The 14,921-nt window shown below is 41.5% G+C and overlaps 1 protein-coding gene across 2 annotated transcripts in view; it reads right to left on the bottom strand.

Moving 5' to 3' along the window:
• Positions 1-636: 636 nt before the first annotated feature.
• The window catches only part of GRPR (gastrin releasing peptide receptor), a 34,407-nt gene continuing 20,122 nt past the window's right edge, over positions 637-14,921 (bottom strand). The window contains exons 2-4 of one of the 2 annotated variants that reach the window (XR_014525804.1): positions 8,898-9,249; positions 1,486-5,755; positions 637-1,453 (exon numbers count right to left, since the gene is read on the bottom strand). Coding sequence is in view for 1 of the 2 variants with exons in the window: in XM_083502051.1 (XP_083358177.1) it covers positions 5,369-5,755; positions 8,898-9,249 (739 nt within the window). In the remaining variant the exon portion in view is untranslated. Of the gene's footprint in view, positions 5,756-8,897; positions 9,250-14,921 lie in introns of both variants that reach the window. The other variant, XM_083502051.1, reaches the window with a different exon arrangement.

Raw genomic sequence — 14,921 nt, 5'->3', positions numbered from 1 at the left:
GGGTCCAGATCTAGCAGTTCCTTCATCCAGCCATCTAGCCATCTTTGTGGAAGCCCAAGTGCCAATTTTTCTTTACCATAACTTTGAGAGATTGGCCAAAATAATTATCTTCATGCTATAGTTGGACAGCTGAGGCTAAAAGATAGTGGCTAGTTTTAAGGTAGTTAAATATGTTCTTAGCAGAGATGATAAACCCCAAACATTTTTGGTCAACCTGCTAGCTACTACCCACCAGTTAACCCCTCTCCTTGCTTTGAGCAAATGTCAGATTCCGAAATTGTAGAATTGACAGGATAAACCACGAACTTATCATAACCATAACCCAATAATATTAGAACATTGCAATTCTATTAGTGGCATTAGCCAGACACGTTGTTGTAGAATAAATGTGTTGAGCTTTTAATATCTATCACCGCATATTATTACTACATAGTACATATCTCAATATACAAAAAAAGCATTGTGTGTTTCACTTTGCAGTTGTTCCTTATTCTTAAACATGCCTAAAGCTCTATATGACACAGTTTGACATCCATGACTACATCACCTGAACATTTAAGAAACATTGGGAAAGTGCTGTGCTTTACACTACCCCCACCCCCCAATATGGCAAAATGCACACTGTTGTAAACATAGTTAAACTTACATTTATTTAATGGTATCACATATTCACATTTAGATTGTATACAACATACGGCTTATTTCAGAAGGGGGCCACACAACCCCGGTAAACACAACTCTCCTCACATTTTTTTCACAACATGAATTAATACTGTACTGAAAATACTTAAGAGATTCTTGACCATTCTAATCAAGGCCTGCCTTCACCACCACCCCTTTGCTGCTGTTGTTGAAAATATAAAATCCCTTCGCTTTGCTCATTTAATAGATGTGCAGCATAATCCAATCATGTCTTATATAAAATGGTGGGGATTCCTCCCCCAGCCTTCATGAATCCCCCTGCAATGAAGAGCCCTCTTAATTCTCCTTGAATTTACATTTACTTTTACATATCGGTTTACATTGGGGGGAAATAACATTTAGATGCGGTTTGTGTTTTCATCTGGACTCTGAGATTTAGGGTTTGCCATCCTCTTTTATGCAAAACATAACCCATATGGCTTAATTAGGCCTATTAAGGAGATTCAAGGCTTTCAGACTCTTGTGTGTAAACTAGGGTGGGAAGAAGGAGAGGCACACATGGGAGGAGAAAAAGGTAGTTTCCAGGGCTTTGGGAGTCATTTTGACTAAGAGCAGCAGGAGTGGAATTCAGGGCAGGCCCAGACTATTTAGTTATTTTAAAGGGTGAGAGCTATTATTATACTGGAGTCTCAAATCCATATGGAGGGAGGATCATACTTAAAAGAAATTTGTGAATGTTTAAAATGGTGACTGTTGTTGCTAGACTATAGTAGAACAGTGAGTCAGGAACTCTGTTTCCCATCAAGCTGCCCTGCTTGGAACTCTTCCCCTTTCCCAGCAAACCTGCCTGGATGGAAGAAGGCTATGTCTCTCTCGGGGAAGTCTGTTGCTCTCTTCTTGGTCTCTCCAGTTAAATCTTTAAAAGTCTGAACTGTGGGAAGTTTGAAGGTAGACTTGCTACTTTTTGTAAAGGCTAAATTGTGGTTGAATGGAAGCCCAATCAGCCCGTTGGGGGTAGCTACTCTACTTAACTGGCAATATAGGCACTGCTTAATGATCACATCAGACATAGGACAGGACTTGCCAGGGAAACCATGCTTGCTTATAGAGGAACATAGGACAGGACTTGCCCATAGGGATTCTCAGTTTCTCTATAGGCAGACAGTATCCCATGTTTTACCAAAAAGTTTGTGTCTTATCAGGATGTTCTCCTGCAGAAGGATCCAAGAGAAGCTTTGTTTGTTTGTTTTTTAAAAAGTAGAAGTAAATAATCTTCCCAGTTCCCAGTTCACTAGCTGCCACTGGTTGGCAGGGGATATTCAGGCCAATTCTTCAGTGAAACAGAGTTCAGGGCAAAGTGAGTGCCAGGAATTCAGTGCAAGCTGCTATTATTGATATTATTCTGATCTGGGCATTGAGATGTGGTGCACAATGCCAAATGCTGAAAGACCTGCAAAATGGAAGCATAAAGAATGTCAACGAGCTGTTGCAAAATACTAAGCTGACAAGTAAGTTTGCCAAGCAGTCTTCACTGCCTGCTGTTGTGACCACTATTGTCTCGATTGTCAATCCCATACAGGAATTGGAGTTACACTGCCAGGAAAAGGATATGACAAAACCTGAAAGCAGAATGGGGGGGGGGGACCAACCATCATCGAAAAGGGAATGAATTAGCTTGTAAAAAAAGCTTTCCAGAATTAGAATCTCCTGCACAGCTAAGAATAGGAAGACGTGTCAGTGTGTCAGCTGTAAAATGTGTTGAGAATGTATAGAGGAAGCAAAGAAGTACTTTAAGAATTAGTACTGTGTTGACTTCACTGGGATCTGACAGAAATGGTCATTTTAAAAGAATTGTGAATCACCTCAATTTGGAAGTGCATCAGCAGGCAATAGAGCTGCACTGGGAGAAAAGCAGTGATAAACATCCATGGCTGAAAATACGGAAGACACAAAATGCAGAAAATATCAAATTCACAGTCACTTTGGCATGTGGGGAGACTATTTCTGCATATCTGGTCCTTGATCACTCTTGCTACCATCCGCTTAGAGTGCCTTATGAATGATGAAAGACCTGATCGTGCAACTACCAGCATTTAATCACTGTAGAGATCTTGTTTATTACAGAGAAGTGTTGGCAAGTATCAGTGCCACAGAACTAAAATGAAAATTTGATGAATGTTTGGCATTCAGTACTCCCATTGATGGCAGTGTCAGCAAACGGAATATAACAAATGTATTAGTTGTAGAACTGCAATGACAAACGGAAATTGGAGAAATCTTTTCCTACTGATGCATCTGCCAGAGCAGAATAGGGCTAAAGGTTTGCTTGAAGCCCTGAAATAATGTAGTTTCTGATGAACTACATGAAAGAAGCCCGGAAATAATGTAGTTCTGATGTCAAGAAACAGATGGAAATGACTGGAGAATCAGCAAACACAATGAAGAACTCTGGTCTTGGGAAACATTTAAGAGATCAGCACATTAGAGAAAGTTTGACTTTTTGGTGCTGTGCTCACTGATCAGACCTTGCTGCTGCATCATCACCACTGTTCCAGAGCTGAAGATCTGGAAGGCTAGCCTATTAGCTTGGAACACTTACTTCCACACATCAAAGAATAAAACAAATCTACTGGGTTCTGTCTTTCTCTCATCAAAACAATTTTTGCAAAATCACTATGTATGGTTTATACAGCACCATGTCCACCTCATTAATAATAGTGTTGCTCAACCAGACTAGTTGCCAGAAAGTCTTAAGAAGACTGAAGATAGAAAAGAAAAGGCAGAAGCCCATGGTCTTCTGAAAACATGGAATGATAAAACAAATTTGGCTAACAAAACGGGAATAGCTTAGATGTGCACCAGGTTCTACCATATTATGTGTAATGTGATAAGAGCATCTTTCCTGGCATACTTGCTTGTAGAGATTCAGCAATCAGAAAGCTACAGTTAATGAAGGAAGATCCTTTCCCTGGAGATGTGAATCCAAATCCAAATTTAACTTCGCCGGTCATGGTGAAAGTGAAAGAATTGAAGATTTGTTAACAGTCAAAATGCATGTGCAATTTGTTTGGAAAGTGTGCGAGCAGCTGAACAATTTTTTTAGCAGAGCATCTTCATAAAGAACAGGACCCTAAGCTGTCTGCTATCCAAGGTCTGCTATAAACATAGTTACTCACACAGCTTGTGAAGACAGAATTGATATTGTATGCTAGAATCTTTCTTGCATAGAAGAAGGAAGGGAACCATGGGAAGTAATTTCTAAAGTGCCCCCATCTCCCACATTGGAGTGATTTAGGATGTTCAGTGTCTCTGTATCTTCGCTAGCTGGTTCCTATAAATTATAGCATGGTGCAATAATGTCTGGCAGCAATTGCAATTCTCTCACCACACAGTGCAAACTAAAAATAATTGTGTCCCTGCATAATGACACACAAACACAGGTAGTTAATGCATGGCCAAACCCAGCTCTGAATGGGCTTGGTACAGCCTGTTGTGATCCCCAACCGGCTGTTGTCCACTTTTTTTCAATCAAAGTCAGGAGACAATGTCAGCCTGCTCAGGAGATTTATGCTGAATGGATTATAAAAAAAGAGAGTTCTAGACATTTTAGTTTCGTTTTAAATGCCAAGTTTCTTTAAATTACAACAATTTACTATCAGAATATACCGTATGTTCCAAGACGTTTGCCTATTTAAATCAATGTGTGTTTAATTATTTCAAGTGAAGATGAAAAATGCACTGTTGCATGATTTTTAAGTGCCCTTTTGCATTCATTCCCCTGCCCTCTGCCACAGTGAAAATTCCTTTTTAAAAAATCCCTGGATGACATCACTTTGGATTAAATAGGTTTTACTCTAAACTAAGCATGCTTAGAAATGCTGTCTTACTTTAGTGCAAAAAGCAAAACCATAAAGGTGTTTTCTTAAGCATGAGTGAAGGTGGGCAGGTAAGATAGAACCAGGGAGTCCCTTACATCATTTTGTTATTTCGTTTTTGTTGCAGGCTTGCTCATTTAAAATGGTGTAAGTAAGAAGTTAGCATCCTACCAGACAAAATGGGGGGAAAGCCTTCAAGCCAATCTCTGAAAATGGCCGTGCTCTCTCTGCATATGTGCTAACCTGTTGCGCAAGTGCAAATGTACTACACTGATCTGACTCGGCTACTAGGACTGTCCCATCTATGCAGGTATTTCACAGAAAGGGGATGAGAATGCCTTATCAGTGGGCATTATGGGTCCAGAAGAGTGGAGTGTGGGACAGTGAAGATGGAGAGCTGGCTCTACTCTGGACCCTGTGGCTGTTTCCATACAGTGTGAAGGACAAAATGGGGGACTGGCTCATTCTAGCAATAAATAACGATAATGGTAATAACCCTGACTTTCTTCCGGAACCTGCATGTACCAAAAAAGTTTCCTCCCTCCGCAGTCTTCTGTACAAGGCTAACAAAGGAACAGGCTGATAATCTGATGAGGACTTGGATGCCTTCAACATTCATCTCTGAACAGTAGGAACCGAAAGGAACCCACATATTATAATGCAAGACCCTAAAAATGACAGTGCAGGTGTGGGCAGCCCTTGCTCGCATGCTGTCAGTTTGTTCTCTGGTCACTGTCCGCCTCTCTGTGCAATTATGTACATTTGTTACTTACAGGAACAAACAAACAAAACAAAACAAGCAGCAATGGCTACACAGATCTTGTGACCGTTTTCAGTCTCTGTGGTGCAGCCTATACATTCTCCTCGTGGCAGGGGTGGTTGCCATTGATGAAGCTGAACACGACCATCGATTGGTTGGAGCTCTTGAGGGACGCCATCCGCATGGTGCTTCTGCTCTGGGACTTCACGAGCTCGCGGGCTTTGCAACATGAAAGCTGGTGGTTAAATTGTTTCCTGAAACTTTTGCTGAGCAGGTAGAGTGCAAAGGGGTTAATGCAAGAGTTGGCAAATGCCAGGATCCGAGCACAGAGAGAAGTGATAAAGTGCAGAATGGATGTGTCCACCTCGGAATAATGGTACGATCGATATAAGTAGATGATGTGATTGGGCAGCCAACAGAAAGCGAAGATGCAGACGAAAACCAGCACTGTCTTGGCTAGGCGTTTTCGCGATTCTATCTGAAAAGAACAACATGGTCAACAACATTCAATAGAAGATGTGGAAACTATTTCAGTTTAACAGAGGACAGGGTAATTTTGTTCTGCACTGAGTTTAGCAATCTCTGAAATATAGTCATGCTTCTTCCACCCCTTCTAAAACTCCATTTTCTTTTGAAATAAATCCATTTGAAATATTAATAAAAAACAATAAAAATAATTTATTCTTTGTACCCCGCCCATCTGGCTGGATTTCCCTAGCCACTCTGGGCTGCTTTCAACAGAGCATTAAAAACAGAATAAAACTTCAAACATTAAAAACTTCCCTAAACAGGGCTGCCTTCAGATATCTTCTAAAAGTCAGATAGTTGTTTATTTCTTTGACATCTGATGGGAGGGCGTTCCACAGAGCGGGCACCACAATATGTTTACAGTCCAGTCCTATCCATGTTTACTTGACCCCGAGTTGAACGGGACTTACTTCCGTGTAAGAATGCAAAGGATTGCAGCTCCATGGGCCTAGTTAAATGCATTATGACACCTTGCATACATACAGTGAAGTACAGCAGTAAAGATTTGCCATTATGGAACACCATATTTCATACCAAGAGCAAAGGAACATATTGCCCTATGGTTCTATCCATGTTAGTCCCATCATTGGTAACTTGATCTTTGTACAAATGTAAGGAGAGGGGAGCCTTGCTGCAGGGAGCAGAACTCCCATGTCATAGTTATGTGGGGAAAGTATCCTGTGGACATGAAATGCATAAGCATACTTTTCAGTGGTGTTTCCAGTTCAGTTAAATACAGGAAATGGGCACATCTAAGTCCTACCAAGACATCACAGCTTCCCATGCTCCCAAAAGCCACAAAAACTGAAGTATGCAAAGAGAACAAATGGAGATGTGAGGAAAAATCCTGTTCTTTGTTTTTGACAGTGCCAAAAATGAGAATCTTGAAAAGCAGAGTAAATGGCAATGCTGCCCCGACAATTCCTGCTCTTTGCTAGTGAGTTGGGGCAGTAGAACAAAGGATGTGCAGGAGCTAAGTAGTCGATATGTGTGGACAAGGGAGGTACTTAGATCCTTATGTCCCTTCAAAACTGGGGCAGATACTCTTTTATATTCTGGTCCCAAACCACACATGCAGAATACTGCTGCCTCTGCCTCATTGCCTAGCAGATGGACAGCACTATCAACGTTGACAGTGTTCCAGTTCAGAGCATAATTCCACCTCTAGACGACCCCTAACCGGACAGCCATTTGGTTCCTCTTTACATGGCCTGGTTATAAATATTTTCAGATCTGGCCTGGGCATCAGCCAGACCTTCTCAGTCTTGCTAGCCACCCAGAGTGTCTAGGGCAACCCAGTCATATGGATGGGGTATTATTATTATTATTACCTGACACCTTACCTCCCTGTACATCTCCCAGGCTTCTACCACCCTAACCTCCTTTCCCGTTCTTTTGCCTGCCCATCTATACCCTTGTTCCAGCCCCACACAAGATGCTTTTCTCAGCTCAGACCCAGCCTGCAATTATTTCTGCTTCTGGCCATACACTCCTGGTGGATTTATTCAGTAGTGGCATGTGGCATAGGCTGGAGTCACTCTCGCAGCACCAGCACTGCAGCTTCTTACCTAGATGGGACTGAGGCTGGGTGGGTGTGAGGTTGCAGTGGTAGGACCACCAGATTGGTGTTGTGGCCACAGAACTCTGAGCTCACTGCTGCCATTGCCCAACTCAGCCTCATCTGGGTAAGCAATGGTAAAACCAATTTCAGGAGGGCAGCTCCATCCCAACACTTGTACCAACGCCGGATCTAGCCCAGCAGTTTCATTCAATCCCAGCAATTCTATTCAGTGGGGTGCAATCTGGCCAGGATTTTCATTTCAACTTTCTGTATCTCGACACTGACAGCCATGGAGAAATCTAGAGAGCAGCGACTATATCTCACAAAATAATCAGTCAACAAGTAATGAGCTTAGCCTCTCAGAAAAGCAGCTATTCCACCTTGAAAGGGGGAAGCCAGCAACAGTTCCGCCATTGTCATCTATCACTGTCACTTCAGATCTTTTATTCCTTTCAGTTGCATAGACTGAAAGGTATGGAGTTGACAACAGGTGATTGACACAGGCCTGCTAAGAAACAATTTTTTTTCAAAGATCAAACTAACAATTAAGTTCTGTGATAGACTTTTCTGTGAAGGCAAATCATATATACTTTGTGGACTGGAATCTTAACTTAATACTTGTGGCTCCTGCCACCTGCATGGACATTATGAAGGCAGAAGGTAATGCAATAAACAAGCAATACTTGTTTCTGAAAGAGACAAAAGGCACTGTCTGTCTGAAACTCAAAGGGGAAACCACTGTTTTACAGACTTAATCTTGGCTCCTGTTTCCCTTAGCTGGTGAGAAATATTGCTTCTCCTTTTTACTCTGCATATATTCAATGGTTATTGTCAGAGGTGCAGAAGGAAGAATAGAATCAAGCATGAGCAAGAAATACAAGAAGAATGCTTCGTATAATTTAGAAAACATAAAGAGCAGTAGTTGTTTTTGGAAAACACCCACAAGTTATTCAGTGTGATACTTTTATTTCACCCCAATTTTTTTCTAGTTAATGCACAATTTAAAATGCAATCCTATGCATGTTTACTCAGAGGTAAGTGCCAACTGTATTCAATGGGGCTCACTCTCCAGTGAGTATATAGCAGGGGTGGGGATCCTGTGACCCTTCCAATGTTTGATGTTTGCAAAGGTCACTAGGATTTGTTATCCATATCCTTCTTGGAGGCATGAACCAATCAGGTGGACTGGATGGAAATAAAGGTGCTGGTTATTGAGTTCTTCCCCAGAAATGTTACATACTTAATCCTCACATCACTTTTCCACATGAATGTATTTATGGAATTGCTTTAAATAAACAGTCTTTGAACTCCAAATACTTAAAGTCATTAGAGCTGTAAATAAACAAGGACAAACGCAAAGGAACTGAGACTCCCATTCATGAAATATACACAAATGACAAGCTGCAATGTAATTTATCCATACCTCTTTGCGCAATGGATCCTTTGAAACACCTTTCTCTTTATTTGTAATGAAATGTCATTCCCAGTTTGGCTTTGAGTAGTTATTACTTGCAAACAAAATAAGACATACCTGTTTTCTAACATGGACATTTCCTTCCACCGGTAGGTTGTAAGCACTCCGTATCAGCTTTTTGGCAATGAAATAATAGTATACTGAAATAACAGACAGGGGAATTATGTAAAAGATGAGAAAGGAAGCCATGGATTGAATTTTTGGATGCAGCTCATTGGTCAGTGGGTAGGGTGTACAACTGATGAATGTTTTGTTAGTGCCTTTGTCATAGAAAGGTCGCAAGTCTGAAAACACAGCTTCAGGAATGGCAAGCAGCATAGATAAAATCCAGATCATGATAGCTTTCAAACAAATCTTCATCAGGGCGTGGGAAGCTTGAATGTCCATTGGTCTCACTATAGCTCTATACCTAAGGACAAGAGAAATAATTATGTTACTAACCATAAGGATGAACCTACTGGGTCAAACGTGCCTTGATTAGTACCTTATTCACACGAGAAAATATGTTTGGCCATAAAAACTGGATTATACTCTTCCCTTCCCCCCATTCCCAGTAATAATAATAATAATTTTATTATTTATACCCCACCCATCTAGCTGGGTTTCCCCAGCCACTCTGGGCAGCTTCCAACACACCTAGAAACAGTGGATCTGAATCTGTGATGGTGAGGATTACCAAAGTCTTGCCTGCGTGACATGGCTGGTGGCTATTTTGAAAAACGTTAAACTCTTTTAGGAAAAATAGTTCAGCCTGCAAAATGATTGCCCATGACATTGATTCCTTTTCATTAATGTGGACATTAATATGTATATAAATAGCATTCATAAGGGGCTCCTTTTGATGAGAACAGAAAGGAGGACAGCACATAACATTCAGAGTGACAGCAGCTGAAAGTGCCAGTCCATCTTGTCTTTGGTTTGGCTACATTTCCTGGAGGGATTTCTCCCTGTGCCTAGTGTTGCTAATTTTGTACCTCTTTGTACAAATCTACCATAGATTGGACAAAAGTCCCTCCTCTGCTGTCTTGCACTTTGCATCAGGGAGAAAAGCCTCCTTTAGCGCAGTGGAAGTTTCCTTCCTGATGCAAAGAGCAGCTTCAAGTGGGAGTGTAATTTTAATCTAGACCACAGTGGGATGGGGTGTTAAACTTCTCTTCCTTACCTCCTTACCTGACCCCTGTACAGCTGCTACTGACATTTTTTTAAAAAAAGAAGGAACATGCATTTTAATTGCATTCAAACAATGAAAATCATATCTAATTTAGCCCTTGTAATTGTGTCTTTTTTGCCTTAGTTCGCTTTTCCAAATTTAATGACTGTATCATTCAAGAAGGCCAGAACTCCTGCTGAGAAAAGGGGAAATCCCTGTACCTTCATGCTGAATTAATATTCAATGTATTCTGGAGGAGATGCTTCAGTGTTTGATACCACTTATGACGCACAAGATTTCACTGGGGGAATGGAAATCTGACTGATCTAGTTATTCAGGTGGAAGAGACAAGCATAACTGACATCAGAGAAAATATCTCAAGGGCTGTCACATGGAAGATGGAGCACGCTTGTTTTCTCCTGCTCTGGAGGGTAGGAATCGGACCAATGGATTCAAGTTCCAAGAAAGTAGGTTCTCAGAAAGAACTTTCTGATGGTAAGAGCTCTTCGACAATGCAGTGGACACCATTGGGAGGTGGTGAACTCTCCTTCCTTGGAGGTTTTAAAGCAGAGGTTGGGTGGCCATCTGCCATGGATGCTTTAGTTGAAATTCCTGCATTGCAGGGGGTTGGGCTAGATGACCTCTGGGTCTCTTCCAACTCTACAATTCTATGATTCTATGTAAATTTCCCTGACTCTTTTGTATCCTTGGCTGTCGCTTGCAGGCGGTAGGCAAAGAAACACACAACACAGTTATGTCACATCACAGGATATTATTCTGAGCAGAAACCTAATGTTCTCCTGCAGTCTGTAGCTTTAGCCTATGGATGAAAAACAGCAGAATCTTTGAACTGATTAATCTCCACTGTGACTAGCAGACAGTGGTGGCTGGTGAGGCAGCTTGTTAGTTGGAACTGCTGAGTTTGGCTGTGGAATTGTTAAGGTATGAAAGCTTCCTTTCCCTCCAAGTGCTTGGAGGGAGGGCCTTCCTCATTCAGCAGCACTGTGGGAATGCAGAGTTTGTGACTATTGACCAAGCTGACTGAAGCTGATGTGTGTCCAACAACTTCTGCAGAACTTCAGGATCCCCATCTCTGGACTAGGAAACCAGTTCATCAGCTGCTACCACCAGACGATTCACTCACCTTTAATGGGCAGAATGATAGCTCACATTCCATGTGCTTTTGGAATTTATTCTCTTCCCTTACAGTATTATACCTTCCCAACCCAGGATGCAGCTCAATAAGACACTGAACAAGTGGTATTTTTCCAGTTGTTAATTAACGATGTATGGCTACACAAAATGTCATTTTTAAGGACTGCTACCATAAACACCTGGATATATCCTTTCAGTTCATTGGGCTCCTTTACTATTTTATGATAAAACATGGCACTTAATTCCCCACCCCCAGTGCATTCCTATTTTTGTTCAAATCAACTGATTTATGTAAACAATTATCTGTGATGTCAAATTGCATGTATGTGGAACAGATCTCATTTGTGTTTGCTCTAGAAGGCTGTTACTATTTGATCAAGATAAGCACATTCTTAAGAAAATTAATGTGAGTGGGAGAGTCAAGCACTCATTCAATGTCTCCCCTGGGGCATAAAAGTGTTTAACTTTGGTTCGATCATACTCACTGCTGCTTAATCCAGATTTTTTTATTTTAATTCAGTGGGGAGACTTCTGTTGTTTGTACACTTCCCAACTGAGCCAAAAAGGTTAAAAAGCAATTATGTTATTGCTTGATGTGTAATTACTGAATAGCTGCTTTTAAAAAATAAAATAGCTGTGCTTTCTGCCTTGCTCTCCCTCGCATCTTAGTAGATTATTTGCTATGTGTGTGCATTTCGTATGGAAGCCCAGAATTAACAAACGTGTTCATTGACCAGCAGAAAGGAATATGATGATCTACACATAAGCACCTTCAATAGCAACATTTGGCCCAGGACTGGTCTGTTAAGTTGAAGGGACCTGTGTGCAGCAGTTGTTGGTAAGGCAGGGGTGCTTACTTGACCTCCCATCACTGCTGTCCCTGTGGTGTACTGGAAGGGCAAAGAGAAAGAGCAAGGCAGCAGCGAGATTGGTGTGGTGCAAACACACCAGGAGAAACACTGGATTGGCTCTGCCAATGTGTTTCCACCACAGCAGCAGCGAGATTGGTGTGGTGCAAACACACCAGGAGAAACACTGGATTGGCTCTGCCAATGTGTTTCCACCACACCAACCTCACCACCACTTCACTTGCCCTCCTGGTACACCATGGTCAGGTAAGCAGCAGCACCCCACCCATTGCTACTGCCTGCGTACAAGATGAATAGTGGGAGCCCTAGTAGATCATCAAGTATCAATCATAAGCATCAAGTTTTTCTGCCTATTTCCATACTCCTCAGCGATGGAGCAAAGCCACTCAGCTCATCAATACTAACCACGAATTGTCTGAGAGACCACAGTGTATGGGTGGTTAGATTTTAACAACCTTTAATCAGTTCTCCTGAATTAGATAAGTTTTTTGTGTGTGTTCAGTGCTTTTGTACTAGTCAGACAATTGGTTCAATTACTTAAAAAGTCTTTCTCCAGAACTCCAGCTGAGATGCAGGTGGACAGTATGGGGATGACCCTTATAAGAAATATTCAGAAAGCTCTGCAATAGCTACTGTTTAGCTCAGAGGAAACATGAGCAAAAAAGGCTGCTTTGGTAATATAATCTTACCCAGTTCCTGAGTCAATTCTGTCCTGCACCTCTTTCAGTTAATATCACATCCTAAATGCATTTTAATAGCTGCTCTTTGCTGCTGTGGTTTCAGAAATCTAGTCAGATATCTGGGAGTTAACATCAACTGAGTGAAAAGTTTGGACGTGGTCTGTTCCCAGCCAAACATACAAATAACCAAATAAAACAATAATACATCCCAGGTTTTAGTATGATTTTGGGATAATAGAATTTTGGAGACATGCTGAATTTTTACAACGGATCTTAAAAAGATCCAGCAGTTCGTCTTCAGTTAGCCACTACCTACAAGTATGATTGTTTGTCTTGGCACTGATTTTGAAACTGAGGGTGGATTTGCATGGGTGGACAGTAATATAAGCTAGTCTGAATCCACCTCCAGCCACTTTCTTCCTACAATGAAAATTATGGTTGCAATCACCTCAGGGTGAAAGCAACAGTGGTTGCCAAAATCAGCTTGTAGAAAAGAGAAAAATGCCCAGGTGAGTCACTCTGGAAGTTAATGGCTTAGGTGAGTATGTTCCTAGTTACCTGGACCAAGACAAAGAAGTTGCTATAGTAACTGATTTAGTTCACAGTGACATAAAGCGTAGCTAGTCAAGACTGACGATGGGCAAATACAGAGCTGGAGAAACTTATAGTAGATATAGAAGTGTAATTGCTGGAATCCTTGCAGAGGCTAACAAAGAACATTATGAGAAACCTGCAACCAAGCTTTGTACTTACAGATAAACAGCCCAAACTCATCTGAAATGTTTCATGTGATGTGCTGTACAACCTTTGAAGCTACACTTCTGGTTCTGTTCCCTAGTTCCATGTGCATGTTTTTATTATTTACCATCAGAATTTATGGCAGCTTAAATCCCTGATATAGATGCATTGAGATGGTAACTAATTGGTGGGATTTATTTGGGAAACCAGCAGAGACATCACCTTGCCAACAAAGGTCCGTATAGTTAAAGCCATGGTTTTCAAAGTAGTGATGTATGGAAGTGAGAGCTGGACCATAAAGAAGGCTGATCGCCGAAGAATTGATGCGTTTGAATTATGGTGCTGGAGGAGACTCTTGAGAGTCCCATGGACTGCAAGAAGATCAAACCCATCCATTCTTAAGGAAATCAGCCCTGAGTGCTCATTGGAAGGACAGATTGTGAAGCTGAGGCTCCAATACTTTGGCCACCTCATGAGAAGAGAAGACTCCCTGGAAAAGACCCTGATGTTGGGAAAGGTTGAGGGCACAAGGAGAAGGGGACGACAGAGGATGAGATGGTTGGACAGTGTTCTTGAAGCTACAAACATGAGTCTGACCAAACTGCGGGAGGCAGTGGAAGACAGGAGTGCCTGGCGTGCTCTGGTCCATGGGGTCACGAAGAGTCGGACACGACTAAACGACTAAACAACAGCACTTGGGAAACCATATTTGGGTACTGAAGAACCCTATTTTCCCCTGGCATCCTGCTAAATAAAGCAAATTCCAACACTATCATTCATGGGGCTTCATTTTTATATAAATAATAATAATCTAAAACTTAAGACAGATTCTTTGAGTTATGAATCTCAAAGGACTCACAACCCTTAGAATATCCCAAATAATATTTGGGAATCATGAGAAGCTATTAGTAAATATCATGAAACATTTATCATGAAACATTCTCCCCATGGAGAAACAGAATATCTGAAGAAATATGCAGCAAATATCAAGCCGGGAACCAGGATGCCTCTGTCCAATGTGTGAGACCCTGCTCTCTTCCAGTGTTTCATGTGTGCAGACACACATCCCTAAAGAGACAGAGAGATGGACAGAAATATGCCACTCCACATAGTGGTAATTACTGCCTTGCAGCATGAGCCTCATTTAGCAAGGCTGCTCTTCTCTCTTAGCATATTTAGCAGAGTGATTAATCCAATCTCAGTCCCAAGCAATGTGAGCTAATAAGTGCAGCAAATGTTCTGCACAGAACCCACAAACAAGTGACCTCTCAAAACTCACAGTCCAACATTATCAGCAATTAATATCCAGGACTCAACGTCCTGCTCTTTTTAAAAGTTCAGGCACAGGTTCCCTTGGAGATGGCTTGAGTTGGCCTCAATTAAAAAAAATATGTAATCTATTCAGTAAATCCATTAATATTATTCTTGTAGGACCTTAGCAGAAGTGGGGTGTTCATCTGCCCGTGTGCTTTTGTGGTGTGTGTGTGTG

The sequence above is a fragment of the Podarcis liolepis genome (genome assembly GCF_965112155.1).
Source record: "Podarcis liolepis genome assembly, chromosome: 4".
NCBI lineage: Eukaryota > Metazoa > Chordata > Lepidosauria > Squamata > Lacertidae > Podarcis > Podarcis liolepis.
Note: the sequence above shows the minus strand (reverse complement) of the source record. Positions and strands in the feature narration are given on the sequence as shown.